General features: G+C 39.8%; 1 protein-coding gene across 5 annotated transcripts in view; it reads right to left on the bottom strand.

The window, feature by feature from the left end:
* LOC111864651 (synaptogenesis protein syg-2) overlaps window positions 1–27,392 on the bottom strand; it is a 1,101,357-nt gene that overhangs the window by 30,041 nt on the left and 1,043,924 nt on the right. For all 5 annotated transcript variants that reach the window (XM_023852046.2, XM_023852043.2, XM_023852044.2 and 2 more), the window contains 2 exons: window positions 11,379–11,509; window positions 4,817–4,976 (listed from right to left, as the gene is read on the bottom strand). In XM_023852046.2, the coding sequence (XP_023707814.1) occupies window positions 4,817–4,976; window positions 11,379–11,509 (291 nt within the window). The remainder of the gene's footprint in view (window positions 1–4,816; window positions 4,977–11,378; window positions 11,510–27,392) is intronic.

The following is a 27,392-nucleotide window of genomic DNA, read 5'->3' as shown; positions in this document are numbered from 1 at the left end:
TAGAGTGAGGGTGTTTGAGAACAGGGCGTTGAGGAGAATATTTGAACCGAAGAGAGATGAAGTGACAGGAGGTTGGAGAAAACTACATAATGAGGAGCTTCATAACTTGTACTCTTCTCCAAGTATAATTAGAATGATCAAGTCAAGGAGGATGAGGTGGGCAGGGCATGTAGCAGGAATGGGGGAGACGAGGAATGTGTATAGGATATTGGTGGGAAAGCCAGAAGGAAAGAGACCACTGGGAAGACCAAGGCGTAGGTGGGTGGACAATATTAAAATGGATGTCAAAGTGATAGGATGGGATGGTGTGGATTGGATTGATCTGGTTCATGATAGGGACCAGTGGATGGCTCTTGTGAACACGGCAATGAACCTTCGGATTCCATAAAATGCCGGGAAAGTCTTGAGTAGCTGCAGAATTGGCGGCTCCTCCAGAAGGGCTCAGCTCCATGAGTAAGTAAGTATTGATAATTAGATACTTGCTAAGAATTACTGCCTCTTTCCCCTACGAGAGTTTTTTTTTCACGTGTCCCGTGTTACTGCCCTGTATTCTTAAAATTAGTAAAATCAAATTAAATTCATTTGGAACCTGGGCGACCGGTTACAGATCTCTTTATTTTTTACTAATATTTTTAAGAAATTAATTTAGCCTTTTGTTGATGTATGATAAAGTGCAAAATTGTCTCGTTAGAACATCTGAGAACCTGAAACTTCTGCTGGAAGAAGACAGAGAAGAACGAAGGAAACTGGCGTTGAGACAGCCGACTGCAGAATTTAACAGATACGTACTGACTTCTACCTAGTAGTAGGGGAAATGAAGAACACAAAGGTCCCCTGAGGTCACTCTTACAAGCGTGTGTTTGATGTTTCGAGGCAAAGCTTTAATCTAAACAATATTTAAATTTTAATCACTATTTCAAAGGAAATACTGTACCTCCATTACGAAGACCAACTGGTGAATGCTGTTGGTTTTGAGAATTAAACGATTTTGTGAACACACATATACTTACCTACTTACTCATGGAGCTGAGCCCTTCTTGAGGAGAAGCCAAATCTGCAGCTACTCAAGAATTTCCCAGCATTTTATGGAACCCAAAGGTTCATTACCGTGTTCACAAGAGCCCTCCACTGGTCCCTATCCTGAGCCAGATCAATCCAATCCATACCATCCCACCCTATCTCTTTAAGATCCATTCTAATATTGTTCACCCATCTACGCCTTGGTCTTCCCAGTGGTCTCCTTCCTTCTGGTTTTCCCACAAATATCCTATATGCATTCCTCACCTTCCTCATTCGTGCTACATGCCCTGCCACCTCATCCTCCTTGACTTGATTATTCTAATTAAACTTGGAGAAGAGTACAAATTATGAAGCTCCTCATTATGCAGTTTTCTCCAACCTCCTGTCACTTCATACTGTAACCGTCCATTTTGATTGGAGAACTGTTGTGCATAAATTAAACATGTATTAGATTAAGATAACAATATTACAAACAAAGAGATCCGGCAGAAGGGACACGCGGAAGGGACATAGTTCAAGTTTTGCTATGTGAACAGGAAGTAACATCTGGTACTTTCCTGGAATTCTGGCAGTTTCAGCAACGTCGGAAAGGCTTTGAGAAAATGAGAGCTGACAGCTTGGGACAGCGATAACTTAGAAGTGGGACGGCCGGAGCCTCACACCCTGACCGTAATGCATCAGGGGGCTGTCATCCTTAGCGTCAGGTCAGCATCTGCCAGAATCACATAGCAGAGCAACATGATTGGGAATTCAAAATTTAGGGAACCTCCTAGTTTGAAAAATTAACCAATGGCAGAAGTGGAGGAGTGGATTTCTCTTGGAGTCTGGGGTTCGTGGACCTCAGAATTCAGAGAGAGGGCATTCCACCTCGGGGAGTCTTGACACTACTTTCGGCAAAGTCGGACACTAAATTTACTACTACTACTAGTATAAGTACAGTACAAAGGAACAGTAGTAAGAAATTCAGTTGTATTCAGAAAGCCGGAAGGTATTAAAGGACTACTAAGTGCAACCGTCGAAAGGTGGGTGATTGTAGTGAAGTGTTCTTCCTGCCCTGTCCGAGCCAGACCCTTATAAGACCCTGGGATAGGAACTCAACTCCACCGACTACCAAAAAGAACCCACAGAAGTGAGCGGTGGTGGAGTGGCGCACAACGTAAAAAGGGCACAAAGGGAAGTGAGCGGTTATAATACCTCTTCGTTCCACATATTCTCCTCAACACCCTGTTCTATAAACACATGGGCGAAATACAGACTGTGTTTAAAAGGCTAAATAAATAAATAATTCTAAATAATGGGAAGTCTCAGCAGCATGCGAATCAATAGGATCCTCAAAACAAGATTCATCCATCCTCAGAGGCACGACAATAAAAGGAAAGTAACGTTACACTTGTACATCTTCAAATATGGGTTACAAATTTTATATGAAAAGTATATACTGAACTTTTTTACACTAAATATATAGTTCATTAGATCTTTCTCGGTACATGGAATGTACGAAGGGGGGCCCAAAAGAAACCTGGGCGCTTGTAATACAGGCTTCCGCCGCTAGGTGGTTGTTTGCAGCACCTTCCTGAATCAGTATGCCGGCTGGTGTCGTCAGAGAAGTTTGCTTTTGTGTTTGGTGATTTTTTCCAGGTAACTTTTTTATAATTCGTCTGTTTTTTAATAACTGATTCGCAGGAGCAGCGTGCTGCTGTGAAATTTTGTTTCCTTCTGGGGAAAACAGTAGCAGAAATGGTTGTTATGCTACAAACAGCCTAAAAGCCGCCATTAGTAAAACACAAATTTACGAATGGTTCTCCCGTTTCAAACGTGGTGAAATGTCAACTGATGAAAAACCTCGAAGTGTGTTACCGTTTTTGCTCTAGATATTGACACTCCAGTCTCTTTAGCTGGATATTTCAGTGATTTACTAGGTGTGTGTCGAAGTCTGGCCCCTGTATTATCTAACCACTCCTCGGTAAGCACTAGGCGTTTATGTTTTTGTCTCATGTCCCGCTGTTCTAAATTGTGAATTGTTTGTCTGCTAGGAGCTATTTCATCACGAAATTTACGTATACATTTTCGCTGACACTTTCTAGCAGATAGTATTTCATATAAGTGTCATACAGAAAGACACACTCCTCTAAGATATACCGCACAGTGACGTACCACACTGCTACCTAACTGTAACTGAGAACAGACGGGTAATTGAGCTGATAACCGTTGCCTACTGCTGACAAATCATAAACAAACTCCCACGCATGAGTCGCGCTGCTCGCCGTGAAACATAATGTCGTCAAGCGTCCACAAGTTAGTTATTTCCCTTCGTTCCAAACGTTATCGGCCATCCATCATGCTGATTCATCGGCAAAATTCGTAAGCGCTTTTCAGCAATCGGCGCACCGGTCGCCGTGAAGCGCTAGCTGTGGAACCGGTCAATAAAGTAAGAATCCTCCTCGTACTTAGTTTTCTCTGAGTTTAATTAGAGTTTCCGTGTTTTCCTTTATGGTATCTATATTATCTCCCAACATATTTACATCATTAGCATAGATCAGAAGTTGACACGTTCCATTTAATTTCAGTCCCAACCGGTTGTCTGGGCCTTCCTGATGGCATATTCTAAGGAAAATGTGAAAAGCAATGGCGATAAAGCATCTCCTTGTTATAGAACATTTAGGAAACGTAACAACCAATTGTTTACATATACGAAATTTACTGCAGGTTTCATTTAAACAGATTTTAATCAGACTGAATATGTGAAATATGCTTTAAGGCATTTCCACGTGTATGGGTGTGACTAAGACGGGAACTGGAATGGAGACTTAATTTATGGACCACTTACAGATCGTAACTACAAGTAATTATAACATTGTAACGCTGTCGATATATCCACACTTTACAAATCACTACCGCAGATGCTAAGGCTTTTTAGTCTGCTGTGTCTTCACCAGTCGTTCCCTGGTAACGGTTTCTAACAGTGGAGATTATTCAGCTTCTACTCTCACTTTGTTGTACGCTGGCATCGAATAAGTCTTCTCTTCACAGACTCTTACAACTGAATTAAACTCAAAACTTGACCCACTGATAACACCTTGGCGCGCACTGCGTTGGAAACATTGTTTCCAACAATTCCTCTACTGTTTCGCTGGACTCGCTGTGGGAACCTGTTTGTTTGCGAAGACTTTACTCAGTAACGGCTGCGTATGTGATTATTAAGGATCTGTTGCCTAGCAGCGGATGTTGTTTTGTTTGTTTCGTGTATTCTACAAGTGTAAAGCTAATAAATATCCTATTATTGTCATGGTTCTGAAGATGGTCCCAAAGAGGCCTACGCATATGAGACTACATTTAACTTGATCTAATCCATTATACATTATTGTTACACTGGATGGCTTGTTAATCCAGTAATTAATAAGAGTGTAATGATGAAGATAAAACGTACTGAATAAAATATTCCTCTGACTGAATGTTTTCTGTCATCATGAAACTTCCTAGAGAGCTAGGAGTTAATATTCTTAATTTATTTAAATATTGTTTTGTGAACTGTGGCAGCTACAAAGCATCAAAAGATAGAATGAATTACGAAGGATATGGGAAGAAGCATTCGTGGACTACTGTGAACATTTCTCAGGATTTACAACAATAATCTGAGGAAAACGGGAAGACTTCAGTCAGAATAATCATCAAAATCAATGAAAATTCGAAAATTCGACCCTCCTAATATGAACTGATATTCATTAACCTACGATATTTCGTTAGCTATCTTAGAATCCATGACTGGGTCATTTGTTGACTGCACATTGTAACTCACACATGACGTTGAGATAGAAGTAGTTGCTTTCCCCGTCACCTTCTGTGTTGTGGCCCACACAGGTGTAGTTACCGGCGCTAGCCCTACTCACACCCTGCAGCACCAGACTCTGGTTGCTGATTATGATTCCTTGCCCCACGTTGTGGTTGAGCATCCGGCCCTGCACCAAAACATTATGCAATCAGAACATGGACCGTTGCAGAGGGTCTGGAACTCCAATACTGCAAGTATACAGCATACATGATCAATGCCGACAAGACAGCAAGTACATAAGTACGTACAACGTAAGTAAAACTAGTTATGGGAGGCAATAATTGAGTAATTAAATAAAGAAATAAATACATATGAAAGTCAGCATATGAAGAGGCAAGTAAGTAGGTGCTTAAGGAAGTAAATACTGGTATGCAAGTAAATATTGAATTAAATAGGTAAGTAAATAAGCAAGCATGTGGGTATAAAGCACATAAGTAATCAAGCGAGTAATAATCCGTTAATTAGTTATGTAGATAAATAAGTGTATATGGAACTAAGAAAGTTGATAAATAAGGATGTAAATAAGCAAGTAAGTAAATATGTAAGTGTAGAAATAAGGAAGTAAATAGTCAATTAATTAAAAAACTAAGTACGTCGGTAAATATGCAATTAAGAACGTAAAAATTAATTAAGTAAAGAAATAAATTAATAATCAAGAAAATACCTAATTAAACAAACAAGCAATTAAGCAAATAAGTAGCTTGTAGCAGAAACCACGGAACAAGCATGATAACAACGTCAGACATCATAATTAAAGTGTATTTATACACAGGTGGGCAGATATAAAGATGATAAGGCAGAAAAATGGTGATGCATGGTCCGCAGACTGTTAAGTAGGTGGCGAATTGGGTAGATAGGCAGACTGACAGGCAGATGGTTATGTACAGAGAATTGCTGTTTTTTTTTTTTTTTTTACTTTTTCCATCGTCCAGAATTCTAGGAAAGAGAAAAAAACGACGTCTCGGAAACTGGATCTCTTTCCGTCTTCAGGTGAGGAAGGAAGACACCTACTCAGTTGGGTCCCTTAAAGACAGCTATTCTCAATCACTGGACAACTCCTGTCAGATTTACTCAGCTATTTCAACATATAAGATTAAACTAGTTTAGTGGGAGATAACAAGAAACCATAAAATAAAAATTGTGATAGAGCACGCACATGCGTGGAATGAGGATAGAAAAGGAGGCAGAAAAACGTCGTGTTTTCTATTTCCTAGAATTCCGAATGACAGAAAAAGTTCAGGAACCCAGTAATTTTTGTATGTTATCCACCATCGCCAGAACCATTTAGAATCTAGATGGTTATGCAGTTTGAGCGATTTATATATTTACGTGTAAGTTATTTGACGGCGCTCTGAGTAACCCAGACTATGTAGCGTCGAATTATTAGATAGTAAATCGTTTACTGGAAAGAATGTTCAGAGACTCGGTTTTGGCTCTTGCCTGGAATGACTGGTGAAAAAATCCCAGTCGGTGTACCAGCCGAAATTCGGGCGGAGCATCTCCCGGATACAGATCATACGAGTTACCACTAAAGACAGATTGCTCGAAGCCAATGTACGAAACAGCAATCTACCTTTCATATCTTGCCTTCAGAGGCGTTGTGGCCTACACAAACCCATATTTTATACTCTATCTGTAGCAAATACACAATATCAAACTTTCTTAATGTAAAGTTCTGGAAATCAATAATTAATGTTACTAGCACGTATAACTTTCAGGCAGAAACCAATACGCACACCATCATTTCTTTTCAGGAACTTTTGGAATGCAATTTCATATAATGTTACTCTGTTAAATTGTATCCTTCCATGGGAGGGTTCGGCAACGAAGTTTGCTATATGCCCATCGCACCACAACCCCTTTCCGGCGTCTATTCCTGTCAGAAGCACCCTTGAGCTAAGAAGTGGAAGGATGGTAATTCCCACTTTCTTGAAAGGGTGTACAGGATGTAACAGGGGATGAAAGGGTGTGTCAGAAACAAACTTTCCTCTCGGAAATGTGAAATTCAATGTAATTTCTACTTTCCAGGTTGCCTAACCTCGCTGGAGCTTCCGACAGTTCACGTCGATTTTCGTGTGTGTTCTCTGAGTGGCTTTCGTGAAAAAAAGTCAGCAAGTTATAAGCTCTAAAAATGAAACATGTAAGTGAAATAATTAGAAATTTATAAGTATGGCTTCTATGTATTCGCTGCATGAAGAAGATGACATGAACATATCACGATCCGTTAGCTTTTATGTGCCTCTTCGCATATTGTGAACCTGAAGTTAGAGAATTAACTTAAATAAAGTTTAATATTGGTATCGCATATGTAGAGTGAGGTTCCATCCCCACGATATTATGTGGCGGTTCTTAGAGAAAAACTGATTTAAAAGGACCTGTTCTCACACAGCCAAACTGCTGATCAGTAGTTCGTTAACACAGGGCAGAGAAGCTTGTGCTAAATTAGCCTATATGTTAGCGATAGACTTTATTTTTTGCTCACATCGATTCAATATAATAGTCCCAACGTTAAACCAAACTTCAATCGAAACTCTAAAATTAAGAAAATATTATCTTGCAGCTCTTTCGTAAAATAATTCAATTACAGAATTTATTCTTCGACTTTTATCAAAAAAAATTCTGGTGTGATGAATACTTCAATAAAATACATGTTATATTATGACTATTATTCGGTTTAAACTTCAGAAAATTTTACTCTATAAATATTATCATTTTTACACTTAAGGAAAAAAGTTTGTGTGCCATTTACAAAACTACAGGAGACCGGAAAATACAGAAAACACACGAGAAATGACTAATAATTATTATCCGAGCCCATAGCGTCGATGCTTTTAAATTATTTTGTACATTACTTTAAGAAACTTTAATATCGCAGAATATAGATCTTTAAATGGTAGCTTGACAAATGCATAGTGAATTGGGAAAGATTTCCAAGGAAGCAGTAGTAGTCTGACTAAGATATTATCTGTCTGGATGTAAAAAAACACACGCACACACACACACACACACACACACACACACACGCAGAAACCCTCAGTCAGGATAGTCGATGTGTCGACCAAGATACAAATCGAATACTTCATACAAGTCCAGGTTGTTACCCGTAGGGTGACCTATTCACTCTTATTTTAAAAGGTGAATCAAGTTCCATCGGTAAGTTTGTTGATCTCTTTCCAGTTCTGAATTTCAAGTTCAGCCTCCAGTTCGGCAGTCCCATGTAGGCATGACTATGTTTTTATATTAAGAAGAAATTTCTATTACCAGCTGCAAAGAAGGCATTTCGAAAGTATATGCACTCCATTGGAGTACACTTTACACACTTTAATTTCGATTTTATAGGTCGGCAGTTGTTATTATTAATCAATACAGTCAACTAATCAGCCCTATAGGAGCAATACAATGAAACTTGCTCTAATTCTGCTGAAAGCAATCATTCCAGAAACTTGTTAAAATCGGAAAATTTCTTTAAAAACAAAGCTTCCTGAAATGAACTGCCAATCTGACGTCCAACCGGCCCTTGTATTTATCAGCTTCCAATTTATTGCGCGTCAGGTGCCGTCGCCACGTGACACGGACGCGGCATGTGATCATGATTGATTGCGCGGCTAGACATGACCTTGCCCTGTCTTACGCTGCACAGCCCCACTCAAGACCGCTTCATTTATTTACTATCATCACTGAATGTTATCTGTTCGCCTGCTTTCCAGAACACAGTACACTGAGACATGGGCTACCGGACACATCTTCGTCTAATATTTACGTGTTCTATTCTGTAGCACAGTTTGCTTTGCTGTGCAGCTCTTTTAGCATGGAATAAAACCTGACGCATCGCAAGTCCAATACGACGCTTAAGGTTCGGCCACACAGAGCGCTACGTACGCGACGCACGCTACGTAAGCTATGTTCGCTATGTTCGCTATACGAACAGAAAAATATCTCCCTTTGTTGCCAATATGACTGGCCACACAGACTTCCATACGCTACGTACGCTATGTTCCCTATGTTAGCTGCGTCGCAGAGTGTACACAGCGTACGTAGCGTACATAGCGAACATAGCGTAGCGCTCTGTGTGGCCGAACCTTTATACCCGTATTAAACATTAAACGATGTGGAACACGTTTATGGAAATCTGAAATGAAAGTATAACAGAACACGTGGAAGGCCAAAGTGATCTGACGTTGACCGTGAATTGTTTGGTTTGCGTAACATAATTTAAGCAATTTCTTTAGTTTCTTTTATCGGAGAGTGTTTCGTAAATACGGTTTCCAATTCGTAATCAGACAAGATATCCACAGACTTCCAGGAAATCTTTCGCCTAGCTCAAGGGCTCCGCAGGACACTGTGTAGTCTGTTCAGGATGTGCATGCTGCAGGCGTAAACTGAAGAAGGGAATAACGACAGGAAAATGATGTACACAGTTCACAATCACACGACTCCCACCACAAATTAAATTACGTGTGAAATTTCGTGTGACATTTCTGAGAGTAACTTCTGCCCGTGTCCTATAAGAAGCAAAGACGTTAGGACTATCCCTTCTTACCTTTGTTTCTTGCTGTCTGATGGATATAAACAATTTATGATATTGTCATGTATTGGGTGGTATGCGTGACGAAAATAAAGGGTTCTAGTTCAAATGATTGGATTTATTAGCACTTCGCATACACTCTCTCTCAATTACAATTAATACAGCGGTATCGCTGATGTACACACTTTCCAGTTCACCGCTGCACACACACACACTAGGATTCTGTGTTCACTATTCGTCTCCTGGCAACGGAACTCAACACAGAAACTATAATTTCAAATCACAATGAAGTCTTCTTATTTCGTCTTCAATCACTCCGTACTCCTCTGTCCTAATCTGTACTCAACAAATCTTCACATTTCACGCTCCATTCTCGTCATTGTACTTTCAACTGCTGAACTCTCCTGAACTCTTCTTTAGCTGCAAGCGGACCCGTGTGATATAGGCGCGGTATAGACAACGTAGAAAACACAGTTCTACTGTCGCGTAGCGCAGTCCACACAGAAAACAAGTCACGTGATAGTTATCTCTCAAGTCCATTGGCGCGCTGACTGTTGCGTAGCAACTAGGTATAAACATTCGTCCTATAGTTGCATGCGCGTATCGTGGGGTGTTTATCGATACGTCGCCTGGCAATGCGTTAACATGTCACAGTATAGTAGAGTATGGAAGCTGGTATAAATCAGTCAATACATTGACTAGGTTACAAGCTGGAAGAATGAGGATTCGAAGTGCGTTNGGGGTGTTTATCAATACGTCGCCTGGCAATGCGTTAACATGTCACAATACAGTGGAGTATGGAAGCTGGTATAAATCAGTCAATACATTGACTAAGTTACAAGCTGGAAGAATGAGGATTCGAAGTGCGTTTTCCAGACTGATCCCTGGCCCAATTCAGTTTCATATGTAATCGGTACCGGAGGTTCAGCGGCCATGGCGTGAAGCTGACTACTAACTTACATCTAGTGCTGAGCGTAATAATGCATGGAGATTTACCTCCACCCCCCCATACACCTTCAAGGCCTGATACTTAATTAGGTACGGGGCCAACTCTACCATTTTAAACGTCCTGTATAACGTTCATGGTGTGTATTTGTACCAACCGTCTTACCAGTGCACACAATTTCACCTTTCTCTTCACTACATGTTTCGGCACTAATGTGCCATCTTCAGGTGTGGTTTTATTTACGTCAGACCATTGCACTGTATGCCATCATGTCTCCTTTACAAAATGATTAAAATGTAAATATGTCATGTATAATAATAAAATTTATATATTAAAACTTTTCAAGATTTATCATCTATACGTGGCACTTCAAATTTGCGAGTTACGTCAATCCTCTCCTATGGGAGTACTCTTCCTATATTCTTGTGTATATTGTGTCCTGTGTTGTGTCCTTCCCTTGTGACTGCGTGCGTTGTATTGCAATACAACGCACTCAGTCTTTGCGACCAACCGAGCAATGGAAAGTGCATCTGAGATTTATCACGTGAAATGCAAAGAGTCTCTATGAGAGAGGGACACTGAAAACAACAGCGAGAGAACTATCAAAACGCATATTATATACAGTGGGAGGTCAAACTGGACATGCGTGGAAGTGAACCAGAAACCTATGATTATTACAGGACAAGTTGCGTAAATTGTGCTCCTCGCCAAACATTATTAGAATGATCAAACACACGAGGCCGAGTTGCTCAATGCATGCAGCATGCGTAAAATTAAGTGACACACATACAAAGCTCTGGCAGGTAAGTATGAATGAAAAAGGCAATTAGGCGGATATCGGCGTAGATCTAAGGACCGTACTAAATTGGATATTTAAGTAACAAGATGGGAGAGAGTGGACTGGATTGATCTGACTTAGGAGAGGGACCAGTAGCGGGCTCTTGTAAATACGGTAATGATCCATCGGGTTCTGTAAATTTCTTGGAATTTCTCGAGTAACTGAGCTTCTCAATGACAGAATTCCATGGATCTAGTTAGCAAAATCTTGACATACTCACATTATGCCGCCACTCCACTTTATAAACCGACGGTCGCGCTTGAATCAGGCAGTCGAAGTACACATCGGTACCTTCCCGAATTGTCTCGGGGTTGAGAGACGAGCCGAGCTGCAGTCTCGCCATGGGAATATCTGAAACAATATTTGCGTGTAATTTCGTAACAGTGTACGCACTAGGCGGACGTTCGTCGAGCAAACGACACAAATAAAAACAGAACTACAGATTCATTGGATGAGAGGTCCTCACGGGCGATGATATGAAATTTCGTTACTGTCTTCAAGGGTGTGACATCATGTGGTCTGGTAGAAATTTATCGGTGTTTCGGAGGAATCTGCTGCCTCTCCCTAGTATCCTGTAGATGAGGATTGCAGATTCTTCCGAAACGTTGTAAACGATTTGCCAGACTACAGACTACCAGAAGATGAACACTCTGCGATTTGACACCGTGTAGTCTGGTGAACAGGTACAAACAATTAGGAGGAACTTGTTGCTCTTTTCTTCTATAATGAAGCTGTGGACGGCTAAATTATTCTGCGGAGCTGAGTACCTTAGAATAAATGTAGCTCTCTTTCAAAAACTTTTCAAGTAACTGATGTTAGGCATTTTCGGTTAACACTGTTTCAAACAAATTTCTGCTTAAATTCCAACATGCATTACATTAATAATTATAGACAATGTAAAGGAAAGGCACGGACAAATTTCAGCACGAGTTTCACAAGCCAAAACAAGGAAAAATGTCCATATCAACAAGTGTCTGGAAATATTTAAATTGTGTTCAATTAAATGTGAGACTGAATAATATTAAGCATAACTGTAAAATAACGTCAATTTTTGTTTTTACGATCAGTTTACACAAAGATATACACGTACTGCGAGCAGTAAATTATAGGAAATGAAAAGTATAAAGGAAAATAAATTGTCTTAAAACAAATACCGTATTTATGCGTGTATAGGCCGCAGCACAATTTTCGGACAGAAAGTATAGAAAAAATAATTTTCTTGGAATATTATTTCAGGAGTAGAAATTATTCCGAAATATTCCGAATATAATTTTTTTAAATGAAGTGTGATTTCGAATATTTCGAATATAAGCCGCACCCCAGTTTTCCTCTTGAATTTTTGGCAAAAAATGTGCGACATATACATGCGTAAATACGGTAGTTCTTACATCAGTCTGATAATTCTAGAGACAATTAAATTGAAGTGCGCGAACATTCCATATTTGTTAAGATACGCATATGGGGAAATAGCATGATATGACGTTGCTAAAAAAAATTACCGAAAAAAGCACAAATATTATTAGTACTGCAGTCTTCCAAATTCGATTGAACATTTGGTATCTTTAATTGCCTTAAAGCGAATTAAATTAATTACATGTTTTGGAATTAATTAAATTAGAGTGTCAATCACCGAATTAGCTCGGGCGATCTAGTCGGATTCTTTAACTTAGGCCAAACTTAGGATAAGCTTTGATTTGTTTGCAAAACAGAGGGCTTCACAAAGAAACTAGGATACGTGGTCGGCGTTCCTTTTGAAATTCTTTCTTGTTGCTGGCAGAAGTCGCAATTTTTAAGGGGGGGGATGTTTCTATGACCTGCGCCACTGCTCACGTGGANCCCTTAGTTAAAGTTCGTGAAAATTACGAGAGTCTTTTCTTGCAGAGACGCTTGACTTAAACATTCTGTAAATTTCAGTGATCGTATTCGACTTGCCTGAGTGCTATACGACCACAAATTCTGAATATTCAACTTCGTAACCAATTCGTCTTTCGGAACAATAACTGGCTTATTAATTTCACAGAAATCGTTATTGGCAATTCCAGTAAATCATAACAAACTGCCTTTTAGAAATGCTGAAAGTGAATTTAAGTCTTCCCAACTTTGCAGAAGGAGTGAACTACTGTGTTGCTCAACCACGGAAATGTAGTAATAAAGAGCCAAGCGGAATGATCCTTGGTCTTCTGAGTGAAGAACCGCCACGTGTGTGTGTACCTACTGGTCATTCTGAGCCGTAGCCTGCTAATATTCCTGCCTTCCCTGAGCTAACACACCAAAGCCACCTGCAAAATTAGGTCAAATACAAATCATTTTGAGGCAGGCGGTAGCGTACTTGATTCAGGCACTACGATTCAAACCGGAAGGTCACGGGTGCATTCCCGATGAGGTCATTGCATTTTTCAATTAAACTAATCTTTCCAGCCACACTACTGTCCCGTGGCCGATTTAGCCTCTAGCAGAAATGCGCACCAGGAATCTTCCTGGGGGTAAAGAACGGCCGGCGCTTAAGGCTGACAATCTCACCGTCATACGTCAGTCGACTGTCTAGAAAATGTGGGAGCCTCGACGTTTGACAACCCTATGGGTCGTTACGGCCTGTTATAGCTTTACCTTACCTTTACAAAATTATTTTAGAGTCCCCCTACCCTGGAATACCATTGGCGCCAAATAAATAATTGGAATTACTTTTCGGCCTTACCTTATAAGTTAAAAAATAGCTAGTCGGAAACCGTCCTATATGTCCAACTTTTCATCACACCTACTGAACCCAGTGAAATCCAAAATTGCGGCAACGGCTAACTTAAATGGTGCAGGAAGGTTGCAGTATAAAACTCTTTTTTTTTTCAGGAAATTTAGTTACTGACGTAAGAATGTACATGTACAGGAACTCATTGTACTTAGAGAGACCCATATCTTCAAAGCTGAAATAAACTTGATCCTGCCACTCTTTGCAAATGGAACACTCTGTCCAGATATCACACATCTCGTTGCATACATGTCGTACACTGGTCTCGGTCAGTCTGCAGGACGGTTGGAAAATACTTCTCTCGTTTCATTTCATCTGAATCTCTCTCCCATCATCTCTACTCTTCTTTTGTCCTTTTTTCTGTCTTTCTTCCAGAGCACGCTTCGCTGGAGAATTCGTCATCACGTCATTGGAGCTGCAATTGTTTTTCGATGATCACTCAGATTCTGGAAGCGACTCAGATTCTGGAAGCGACTGCATTTTTCACGGAGTGCCATTTCGCTCACTTGCAGCCGCTGGTGCCAGTGCTGGGTCATGACTCGATTGTGTATCTTGTGATATTGAGTCATCATACCTTGCTGGTGATTCTATCGCCTGCATTTACTCCTTTTACAGATAAAACGCAAAAAGTCTTACTTCGAAAACAAGCTCGGAATTCCACGACACCGTTCCCTGCTGTTGCGGGTTCTAGGTATGCTTCATAGAACATAATTCCTATTTGTCTTTCCGCGATACATTTACCTGTATCAGACACCATGATAGCGTCACAGTCCTATTGTAAAACTTATCGAAGAAAGATATGTCAAGCGCTTCAAGTGCGAAGTACTAGGGAGAAATCCAAACATGACTAATCTAATTTCACGACAGAAGTCGATCGCAGGTGTAGAAACGTGAAATTCTTTATACGCCTTGAGAATGTGCACAGACTGCTTCGTTGCTCAAGGAAATATTTAAGATAAAGCATAAAACTTCTGTTGTTACGTGGTTTGTGTCATGGACATTTCTAACGATCCTTGATGGGCAGCAATAGAGTAACTCAGTATTCATTCTTTTCGGGGAAGTACATAGTGGAACACAGACACCGGATGCATTCATAAAGCATACCATGCCTTCTGAGGAGAATACTTTAGCTACGCGAAGTTGGGTTGAGGCAGTGGACAACCCTGATTCAAGAAGGTTGTAAATGCTTTGTAACGTAATTTTTCCTCACGATATTCTTTTAGGAGTTCTGAAACATCGCAACTTGCACATGGTTGAATCCGTGATATTACTTCCTTGGTTAGTAGACTGAAATTCCTTGCTTTTACGAAGTTTTCGAGACTGTTCATTTGATCCATTTTTGCGTTTCGTTTAAATATATATAAGAGCTATTATTCGCCTGGCGATAATCGTAAGTCAATTCTCTGTACCGGATGATATTATGACTGAATGTCATCATATCAGATTTAGTAAGATACTTCTGCAGATGCTGTAGCTATGGGTTACTGGCGGCATTTACCAATCTACTTCCACGTATTCGAATATCGTGTAAAGAAACAGAGAATCAACGTATTACGTATGTAAAACCTTTGTGTTTACGGCTTATTATCAACTGCTGACATTATCTGGCCTCGATTTCGGTCATACTTATGAAGAAGTAGGTGAAATGAATGCCGAAGGATGCTAGGTTTCCGAAAGAGAACTTCCACTAAAGTTTGCCTCTGAGCAAGAAATTCAGATACTGAACCCAGGTCGGATTGGTAGGAAGCGGAGGCGCTACCTCTCAAATTTCGACACGGACACTGATGTTCAGCGTCAGGGTAAAAATGTACCTTATTCGTATTTACGCATCTTGTGTAACACAAATGAATTGGATTGGTTTACGATCACAGATCTTAAGAATTACACATCGAAGGGCAGAGTTCCGCTGAAAATTATTTATTATTTTCGCGCAAAATGAGGTATACAGTAGCGTAGTTGGTTGAGGCACTAAGCTACAAGCCGGAAGATCGCGGTTTCTAGTCCCGATGAGGTCATTGTATTTTTCAATTTACCTAATCCTTCCAGCCGCACTATGGCCTTAGGATCGACTCAGCCTCTAAGAGAAATGAGTACCAGGAAACTTCCTGGGGCTTAAAGGGCGGCCGGTGCGTAAGGCTGACAAACTTACCGCCATCTGTGAGCCGATTGTCTAGAGAAAATGTGTGAGCCTAGACCTCTCACACTTTTATGGATCTTCACGGGCTGTTAGGGGGATAATTTTACCTTTATCACGCAAATACTGGTGGCAAAAATAAAGCGTTTTTTTTATCTGACGTCACATCAATTTGTAAGTAGAAAATCATGCACAAATATTCAGCTCTCTAGACATTTTAAAATTCCACCTAAAACTAGCTGTCGGAACACCATATGTTGCAGCGGAAGTCGTACATTTCTCCTTTATGCACTGCATGAAGTGCAGCAGCCATGCCCTCTTCTGTCTAGCGTCTTCGATTGTGTGGCCGGAAGAAATAGAAGTCATGGTGAGGTTATATGCTCTGTAGTGTGTAATTTAGTGAGACTTTTATAGCTCTGTCAACTTTAGCGGATAGAGGGTGCCGCGTGGTCAGCGCAACGGAAAGCTGGCATTAACTTCGCTGACAAGCGGCGGTCGCTCAGTCGGTATAGTTCGTTTGCGGACTACAGGCCGCGGAGTTTAAGGTTCCTGTGTTACAAATCCATTACCAGGAAACGGATAGTGGAAAACTAGTGGAAATATACTGAGAATATTAGTGTAGAGTGATTCTAAATGTGTGAATCAGCAAAGGTGTGATAATTATTTGCAGTTAAGACTAGTGAATATCCAATAAATTGACTCACCAATCCAACTACGTGTCTTTAGTCACTAATACACGTGACAGTATGTTAAACACAGGAAGCTTGAAACGTATAAATTTCAGAAAACATATGTGCATAATTTCATACAGTGTTCCACGAAAATATTTTAATTAGAATTTAAAATACTGACGTTTGTAGTTGAATCAGCGGACAGGCAACTGGATATAAGTAGCTCACTAGCAGCGTTTCTCTGGAACCATATATTATATACAGAAATATTTCGCTAAGTATGCCGCGAGAGCGTGCCACCTGACGCCACATTTATTTGCTTATGTCAATTAAGTTGCCAAGTTAGTAACTGTCTAGCAGAATAGAAGTTTAGATTCAGGTCTCTGAGGAGTAAAGTTTTGAAATGCCGAAGCTTTTATGCGACGTGGAAATTTTGTCGTAGGTAAAATGTAACGATCCTTGAGGTGCTTATATTTAGCCAATCTGACTAAAATACAGATAAATAACTTTGAATAATTATCAAGCACGTATATGTATGACATTCCTTTCTCACCCGAAGACGGAAACAGGTCCACTTTCCGAAACGTCATGCCCTAAATTACCTAGAATTCCAGACGATGGAAGAAGTCTAAAAACCCAGTAATTCTCTGAACCTGTTTCTAGTTATAACTCACAGTATTAAAGGTCTAATTCTTCGAGGTCATAAGTGAGTTGCGCCAATGGCAAGGCTTGAAATAATTGTTTTAACGTCTCTAGACAGAAAGGACCCCAAACGAAACCAATTAACTAAGCAAATAAGTGAATGGACCCGAATATCAGACATTGTTATTTCACGTTGAGGAAAACTTGTTCTATTCACAAGCAATGAAATATGTCATATTGATATGCCTGTGGGTTGTGGCATTAACCCAGAATATCGGAACGATGAATTTATTTTGTTTTAGGGGTGTAAATGCAAACACGGGGGTTATTTTCATTCTGAGTGATAATGGCATGGCCTGGTGCCAGTGCTGGAGACTGATTAACACCAGATACAGTGCATAGTATTGATTCACACTTTAGTGAACGCCACCTCGAAAAATAGTTTGCATGGCCGACATCGACCATAACGAAAAAGATAACATGGTTTTGTATTTGTTGTTATACGCCTTTGTGGTAGGAATTGTAAGAAACGCAACATTTTCCAGACACGTACAGCATTACAATTTCACTGTCCGGTTTCTGTCAGTTTCAGAAAATCTGTGCAAATAAATATGTTCCGTTGTACGAAATTAATTTTTAAAATAGAAGCCGTAAATGCGTTTGTCTGTTACTGTACGAAATGTGAGTTAGGTTAATTGTGCATATAAAAGTAATGACTATTGAGAATGGTAGATATATTGCTACAGAAAATATAGAGGAGCATAAGATACGGTTATGATTGCGTTCCATTTTCATCATTACGAGAATTGTTGAACAGTGTATTCATCACTCTTTGTTTATAAATTTTTCTAAGATTCACATACTGTCTTGTGTAATACTTCATAGTGTATAGAATAACAGAGCAAATTTTATAACAGAAAGATAGCTAATACATCTTCAAGCACACGAAGCCAAGTATGAAACCAGTTCTCATTCGTAAAGATACTGGAAACACGTGTTTCTGGAAATTCCTTATTATGAATCGCTTATCATTTAATGTCCTACCTTAAAATCTGAATATACAAAATTATAATTGTGCTTGTATATACTTTAATTATCATTATCATTATCACTCAGAATGAAAATAATCCCCGTGTTTGCATTTACATCTCCAAACAAAATAAATTCATCGTTCCGATATTCTGGGTTAATGCCACAACCCACAGGCATATCAATATGACATATTTCATTGCTTGTGAATAGAACATGTTTTCCTCAACGTGAAATAACAATGTCTCATATTCGGGTCCATTCACTTATTTGATTAGTTAATTGGTTTCGTTTGGGGTCCTTTCTGTCTAGAGACGTTAAAACAATTATTTCAAGCCTTGCCATTGGCGCAACTCACTTATCACCTCGAAGAATTAGACCTTTAATACTGTGAGTTATAACTAGAAACAGATTCAGAGAATTACTGGGTTTTTAGACTTTTTCCATCGTCTGGAATTCTAGGTATTAGAGGGCACGACGTTTCGGAAACTGGATCTGTTTCCGTCTTCAGGTGAGAAAGAAAGACGGAAAGAGATCCAGTTTGCGAAACGTCGTGCCCTCTATTACCTAGAATCCACCATCGTCAGAACCCTTTAGAACCTACTAGAAAGAGATTCATTGGTATTTTGTTCATAACTAGCAAACTAACAAACTGCTTAGGATTTTAGGTTGTCTCAGCGGTGGTTAAGAAGAGTGTTATCTTCTGGGATATAAAGCCGTGTAGTCCGTAGAAAGTCAGCCAACGTTTACGAGGAACATATCGCTTCCATTTTCAGGGTTGAAGAGTAAGCTACCTACTTCATGCTGATTTCTTCCTTGCCTCATTCTTCGACCCTGAAAATGGAGGTGTTTTTGTTCCTCCTAAACGTCGGTTGACTTTCAAAGGAATACGTGGAACTATATCCCAGACGACAAAACTTTTCTATCTAACAAACCAATACACAAAAAAGAAACAAATAACTAACATCTGATCAGCAAACTTAACACTTGACTGAACTCCATGGCATGAAAATTTGGTAACTACTCAGCATGCAAGTAAATTTCCGGGGGCTGTTAGAGCGTTCACAAAATGCGACACTGGACCCTTCTGAGAGCCAAGTTAATTCATTTAACCCACCTCAATATTACGACTGCAATATCATGTAGAGCTGATGGAAAAGACACACACGCCGTACATAATTTTGGGAGGCAGACAGTGTGATCGAAATAACACTCTGCCGATCAGCAATCGATCTATCGATTGTTCAGTCAATAAATCAATCTATCAATCAATCTGTCTGGGAATTCTTATACAGTACCAAACATCAAGAACTTGTTACACACCTACACACGTTTACATCTCAGAATAGCCAAATTTCATTTAAGAGGAACAATATTTTCGCTTTCTTAAATTAAAATTTAATACTTGATATCCTGATCACCTTAAGACAGAAATCGAGCTCATTCCAAATTTTGTAACTACTAGCTCGTAAATTTCAGAGAGTAGGGACTTTCTACATGTCGGGAGTACTGCTCCGAGATGGAGCAGTCACAGAGATTGAGACTGGAGCTCTGACTGCAACCAGCAGTCTCTCAGGCGACTCAAAACCTTCAGCTTCTTTTCAGACGGTCTGCACTGAGTCCTAGACAGCTTTGTCAACTGTGTTCTTTCACTTTGTTAAAACACTAACCTTTGGGCTCAAACGGTTTCCAGCATACGAATTGGACGGAATAGCTCAGTCTGTAGGGACTGGATATGGGGTGAACAAACAGACTTCCACTCCCAGCAGGTGGAAAGAATTTTCCTCTCGAAGAGAGAAAGGATGAGACTTACAAGACCGAAGACCTGGTAGGTCGGTTTCAAGCATACGTTTTATTCAGAGCCCGAGTAATGGTGTCCAGCCTGGATGTCTACTGAAAGAAATTGAATAATGAACTGTATATAGAAGTTTTGATTAAACATTGTAATGAAATTTGGTAGTGACAGCAGACCCGAGGCTACGTTGAAGGTGGGTTGGGGTTGAGGGGGCTACAAGGCCGATTCCTTGGCTCCACCACCAAATCTAAAAGGACATAAGTTGAAAATGTAAGAAACTTTTTCACTGCAAACACAGGCGACTATAAATAAAGGCACCTTAACACTGGTATGAATATTTTCAAAGAAAAGTCTGGTTTCTTTTAACGGTCACTGTTAGAAAAACGAGAGAAATTTCCTAAATTTAGCTTACCCAAGTGGAGAATGGAGGGCATAGGAAGCGAATAAAGATAATGTAATAATGAAACTTCATAATCTCAAACCTTCACATAATGTTATGTTATTAAAGTGATAAAATCGCCAAGACATGTAGCATGCATGAAAGTAATGAGAAATGCTTAAATGTTGGCCGGAAAGCCTTAATGGAGACACAGGCTTGAAGAAGAAGACACATGTGTATGGTGGAAATGGGATGGGAAGTTTTGTGCTCGACTGACTGGTATACAAGAAAGATTCAACTGTCTTTTATGAAAATAGCAACGAGTTTCCATATTTTATGAAATATAACTTTATAAGAGGACTCAAAAACATGGAAAAAAAATCAGTGTTAAAACTCCCTTTCTGCCAACAAGTCAGAATAATAATAATGATCATCGTATTTGGAAAAGTAGTGATGTGGACAATGAAATCTTCTTGGGACATCCGCCGTGTTAATGATGAGTTAGTAGTCGGCCTTTCTGAAACTGCCTCTGTCTGTCCACTGGTATAAATACAACGAGAGAATGCAACTGTAATCACAACTACTCCTGATGATAGAAGCTGACTCAATACTGACACTGCATACAGCTGCTGTGAAAGCTTCACATCGGTTATTGTGGGTTTTGTTAAAAGATGAAGCGAATATTGTAAGCACTTTCTTATTTTTATATAGCTTATTAACCAATATTTTACAGTTGTATAATGTTCCTGGTAAAAATAACACCAAACTCTGCTCTAATATTCTCCGAAACCGCAAAACGCGAACAAGACGACGAAAGCGGAATGCAGTAATACCAACTTCAGGCAATAAAACTCATTAACTTCTATGTAAAACTTTGAACAAAACTATTTCCTACTGTTACATACTCGCTTGAAATGCAGCGGCAAAAATGTGGGCTGACAAGTACAAAATGTTTTACAAATAAGTACTCAAACTCCGTGGGCTGAGCCGGGTGTATTGTGACCCTGCGTATTGGCGAATCCGAACTGAAGTCGGGGAGGTTGTAATACTTGTAAGATGTATGATTCTCAAGGCACTGATTTTCCTCTAAGATGTGTCACCTTGTAGTCAGGTAGGCCGCTATCAACGTTTCAGAGGAACCTGCTCTTTTCATCTTCACGGTAGTAATTTTAAGACTCTTCTATCCTGAGAGTGAGGGAGCATATTCCTTCTGAAGGTCGGTGACGAATTACCAGACTATATGGTGTCATACCCCAGAAAAACCTTCTTTACAGTAATCCATTTCTAATGATTCCCTTCGGTGAATTAAGCATTTGGAATACGCATAAACAGATAAAATGGAGACGTGAAATTATGTTATTTTCCGTTTGAATTCATTAATTACAGCGTCTGGATGACCTTTTAAGGCATGACTCACAGATTTATATGAACCATAGGTATGTATTGCATGGAATTCAACTGGAATTGTGACGCCAACTTTCCCCTGAATGCTTCTTCCTTATAATCTTTATTTTTGCATTCTGCTGTATATTTTTTTTTTGTTCGCTTAGTGGGAGGTGGAGTCCAACTGGGTCCACTCGGCACGGCGGCAACTGATTGGCCTATTGTAGCCTACCGCGGGTGATTATGATGATGGAGAATTTGATGGATTGAAGATTGGCAGGGAAAACCGAAGTACTCGGAGAAAACCCGCCCCAGCGCCACTTCGTCCACTACAAATCCCACTTGATCAGACCCGGAATCGAACCCAGGCCGCCGCAGTGGGAACCCAGCGACTAACAGCTTGAGCTATGGCGCGGCCTAAAACTTATATAACTCAGAAGCTAAAATATGAAAAGTTAAAATCAAATTAAAATCCCTGACGGTCTATGGTGATGTATGGGATAACAGAGGGTATTCAGTGAGTCTGCGGTGTTTTAATTATGTGCACATATTGCATGGTGGTCTCCCGAAAGTATGTTCTGTTTTCTTTTGATGTCGTGAGTGACGGTGGTAAAGTTTTGTGTATATTTCACTCTGTTCCATACACGTTTCCGCGTCTTCTTGTCGTTTTAAAGTGGTTGTTCCCCTTCTGCGGTTCTGTTTATACTCCTTATAACTCCATGGAACAGAGCCATTCGCGAGAGGCCAGCAATCCGAAGGTTCATTATGGTGATCACATGAGTCAGCAAGTGGACCCTATCACGAATCATATGAATGCAGTCTGCTACCTTCTATCTCATCCTCTTATGGTCCATTTAAAGATTATCCTGCTTCTTTGTAGTCTGGTCTTCTAAGTGGTCCCGTTTCTTCATAGAATACGTGTATGCGTAAGTAAATAATGTTTACGCCTATAAGGAGGACTTATTGGAAAGTACAGCAGTCACTATGAAAAGNAAAAATTCCACGACCTCCGCCCAGTTTGAACCCGCGTGCCTTGAGTCATGAGGTGGGAACGTTACCCCTAGACTACGGAGGCCGCTCAGTATGGCAAGTAACAAGCATGTTTCAAAAAAATTACCTTCACTTTAACGAAATCTAACACACCGCGTTCTTATAGAAAGTAAACAAAACTGAATATATGTGAGGATTTGAGGTTCTCACAGCATATGCCACAAGAAAGGACTCTTCAAGTTGAATATTCTTGTACAGCTTGTAATCTTAACAGAATTTCAGCCCGGTGTACTAAACATCGCACTGTAATCTCATAGTGGCAGCCTGAAACATCACGAGTGGTGTACTTGCTTTAAATATGGGAACAAGCTGAAAGCCTTTTGTAATATTGGACAGACAGGTAGTGTCCAGTGGACTCTAATGCAGTGCTCCATATCGATATATGCCGAACAACCTGCGTATTTCGTGTTTCGTTTAATGTATGGGTACAATAACTATGAAGGACTGATCCATTATATTGAAGCGTGTTGTTATTTATTTATTTATGAGTATAAAGCCAATTTAAAAGTGAATGCGAAACTGTTGAAAAAGAGATTTATAAAAAAACACATAACCTCAAAAATTCTAAAAGTTCTGGAAGAATTTGATAGAATAACAAAAAATGCTGCTATCTAGAAGAAATATTTTCGGCAAAATGTGCTATTGAAACAATCATTGTCATCAATATCTAACCTCTCTTCCTCTCAAACTGGTAAGAGAGAATCACAGTGACAATTTTGCAGACAATCACCAATCAACAAAGATACGTTTCATACAGTCACAACTTGACCAATTACAGGAAACGGCTGTGGGTGCAATGACCAGGCTTTCAGATACTACTTCATACATTTCAGTGACAGCTGCTATTCCCGTAAATAAGGTAAACTATATTTTATACGCATGCTTGTTTTTCAAACATCCCTTGTATTAACTTCCAGCTGATCTGAAACGCAATAAATAGGCGGAATCTTGGAACAAAATAATTTCCATCTTTGGCAAGATTTTTCACAGATCCCCCACCCCCCAATTGCTTCACTCTTTTATATAGTTGAATGATTTATGATTTCACTGAATATATTTACAACCAACGATGATTTTTTTTCTTTTGTCAAATGACTAGGCTGTGCTGCTCACTGAAGAACGGGCAGTATCCACCCTTCTCAATTTTTGTGTTGAGGACGGAAATGGGATAGCAGAGTGAGCCAAGGCTGTTCTACATAATATTAATTTTTGTATCCTTCGATCATTTAACGACGTATTCACTTGCTGAGTTTATATATATGGAGTGGAATGATAGAACGACGATTGAATATGATTTAAAAGGAAGTGGAAAGAAGCAAACGTAGCCTAGTTTAGGGTACTAACACGAAATTTGGCTGGTGGAACTGATACAACCACACAGTCTTAGGCATGCTGGCTTGTCTCCGAACTCAAATTTGAAGCCAGGGCTTCGAGGATACGAAACAGATATGCTAATCATTCGACTACGACTTCGGTAGTTATTAATTATTTTCAATAAAGAACGAGTATCAATATGATTCAATAATTATCTTGTTTGCTTCAATATGATCCAGGCACACCCGAGGCAAAGAGCTCTAAATCCAGGGAGGGAACAGCGGGCTTTACTCGTGAATGCGTTTCGTCTACTAATTCCGCTGTAATTACAACACAGAATTTCCTTGTTCAATACGTGTGTGTATTGCTGCAGTTCTAATTAATCAGAGGATAATACTGGCAGGGCTGAACTTGTCCCATTAAATTCAATAACGACGTCGCCCTGCTGATCTACATATTTCTTATGAGAGAGAAACAAATGGCACTAGAATATCCAAACTGTCCCTAACACCTTCACTCCTTTCATGCAAGAGAACGGTATCGCTTTATACTGCGGTTAATACTCCAAATTCACAAAGGGAAGCAATTGGTTACAATCTCGGCAGGTATAATGATTATCCTGAGTTAGCATTTGTAGTTGTCACCCTGTTATTCGAGGAAGGAAGTTGGGCCTTAGCTCAGGAGGTTATGCGCTGGCTTCTAATCCGGGAACCTCGATGCTTTTGTCAGAGAGATTACAAGGTAAAGAACTTTCCTATTTATCATAGAAATATGCCACGACACAATCTTCATAATCCATCATTCATAATCATCACATTTGTCATTCGGTGATACAAAATATACTCGGAAGTACTGGGTTATTGGACCTTGTCCATCGTCCGGTATTCTATAGGACACTAAAGAACACAATATCGTATTTCGGAAAACAGACATGTTACCGTCCTCAGGTGAAGTCGCGGAAGTCACCTACCCAGTTGGGCCCGTCAGAAAAAGCTAACTTCAATCGTCCAGTGATTGAGGTTAGCTTTTTCTAAGGGACACGACAGAGTAGATAATTTTCAAGCCTTCATCGGAGGACGGAAACAGATCCAGTTTCAGAAATATTGCGTTTTTAGAACACCGAACGATGGGCAAATGCGAAAAACCCAGTAATTCCGAGTGTTATACACCACTGTCAGAACCCTTTAGTAAACAAACGTAGCTGAAATGGCGTCGCTGATAACCAACCTGAAAGAACACACTATCCACTATCATCAGGGCTGAAGAGTAAACGACGTTATAGAAAAGGGCAAACAATCCTTTTACTACTTACCTGACTTACTCTTAAAACTTTAATGTGGATTTAGCACGTTTCTGTGAAGCGTCGGTAACTTTCTACTGTCCGGCATCGTGTCACATGTCTTCATAGTGACTGACACGAGAACTTCAAATCTCAAAGTAAATGACTGAAGATGATTTTAAAATAAGCGATTACTGTTTCTTTTATGGAACTAAGCCGGTGTCTGTATGGCGGGGCCAATGTACACGACTTTAATCGACAGGAACCAACCTTAGTTATTGAAAATTTGTCTGGGAATCGTGAAGTTTCAGTTTCAGCAAATGTAGTCACAGAAATGTTTGGACTTGTAATGCTATTGCTGAAATCAGAATTCGCTCCTGAAGAGTATTGCTAATACGTTATTAATTTGTTTTGGGGAAAAAATGTTAATAAAATTTTTTCTCGACAGTTAAAACTGTTATTTTTCGCCAACAAATTAACTTTTACTTTCCTACTTATATTTATCACCGCTGCGGATTTCAAAATCAATAAAAAGTGTATAATAAAATTTACGGATAATTTACACACGTAGATACACAATGTAGGATAGAACCATGCACATTAATCTGTGAAAGTATTAACGCTGCCAGCAGGGTTCGTGTTGATAAGCCACAGGTTACACGCTAGATTTCTAAATTATCAGTTTTCACCGCTTGCCCTGATTGTGGAAACACGTACATGACACTTTTACTCCCCAAAAATCAAAATTCTTGTTCTTTTTAATTTCCTGTTCAACCTCCCCACTTGACGAACTGGATTCCATCTTCTCTCTTTCCTCTCGTGGATCTGAATGGCCTCCTTCTTTACAACTTTACCGCATCTTCACAGCACTCCAACTTAAAAAAAAGCAGGCCATACATAACAGCTGAGTGCCCAATCGTATGAAACAATCCTGGAAATAGGCTTCATACAGAAATTACATACAGCAGGAATACAGGACCGTATTCTTCTTCTATTTCTTCTTCTTCATCTAATTCGTCCGATCCTGCTGTATGGAGCTAGCCAATAGCAACATGAAGAAGCAGCAGGTTATCCGGAAGAATCCTCCTCAATGTCTCTGGCATGAACAGATGTACTATATCAAATACATCAAAACACATTGGCAGGGGAAATTCCCACTATTTTTGAAACTCTAAATGACTTATACGAAAATTATTCTATTCCTTCGGAGTATTTGGCTGCTGACGAAATAATTTTAAAATTTAAAGGGAGTGTTATGCTGTGATACTGCATTCTCGAATGCTTCGAGGAGTACCATACAAAGGAGAGATTCAGTTAGATAACGCGGGGGCGAAGGCTATATATACATCAAGCAGAGAATAACACAAAAGATATGTTCATTGAATTTTACTGTATTTAATTATGTAGAATTGTGCATGCGTTCCTACTAACTGCGTGTACGTGCGCCTGTGCTAGCAGCGTTTATATACCCGTGTGCCCGAATATGAGTACTTTGGCCACGACGAAACCACCTATCGATGTACCGATATGTGCACTTCGGACTTCTGTCAAGACGACAGGTCCACAGTCTCTTCCAAAACAGTTCCTCCATTTGATGCGATCTAGTGCTTTCTCCTGCAAATGACAGTATCCTCTTCTGTCCCCAAGGTCATCCAGCATCTTCTTACGTCTTCTTCCTCGTCTTCTGATCATTTCTATCCGCCCCTCTATCTCTCCTTCAGTAACTTCTTTTAGAAGGCAGTTTCTGCGTAAAACATGACCAATCCAATTAGCCTTCCGTTTTCTTATTTCGTGTAGGATATTCCTCTGCTCACT

Source organism: Cryptotermes secundus, unplaced genomic scaffold (genome assembly GCF_002891405.2).
Source record: "Cryptotermes secundus unplaced genomic scaffold, Csec_1.0 scaffold186, whole genome shotgun sequence".
Classification (NCBI taxonomy): domain Eukaryota; kingdom Metazoa; phylum Arthropoda; class Insecta; order Blattodea; family Kalotermitidae; genus Cryptotermes; species Cryptotermes secundus.
The sequence above is the reverse complement of the archived record's forward strand: the minus strand, read 5'-3'. Positions and strand labels throughout refer to the sequence as shown.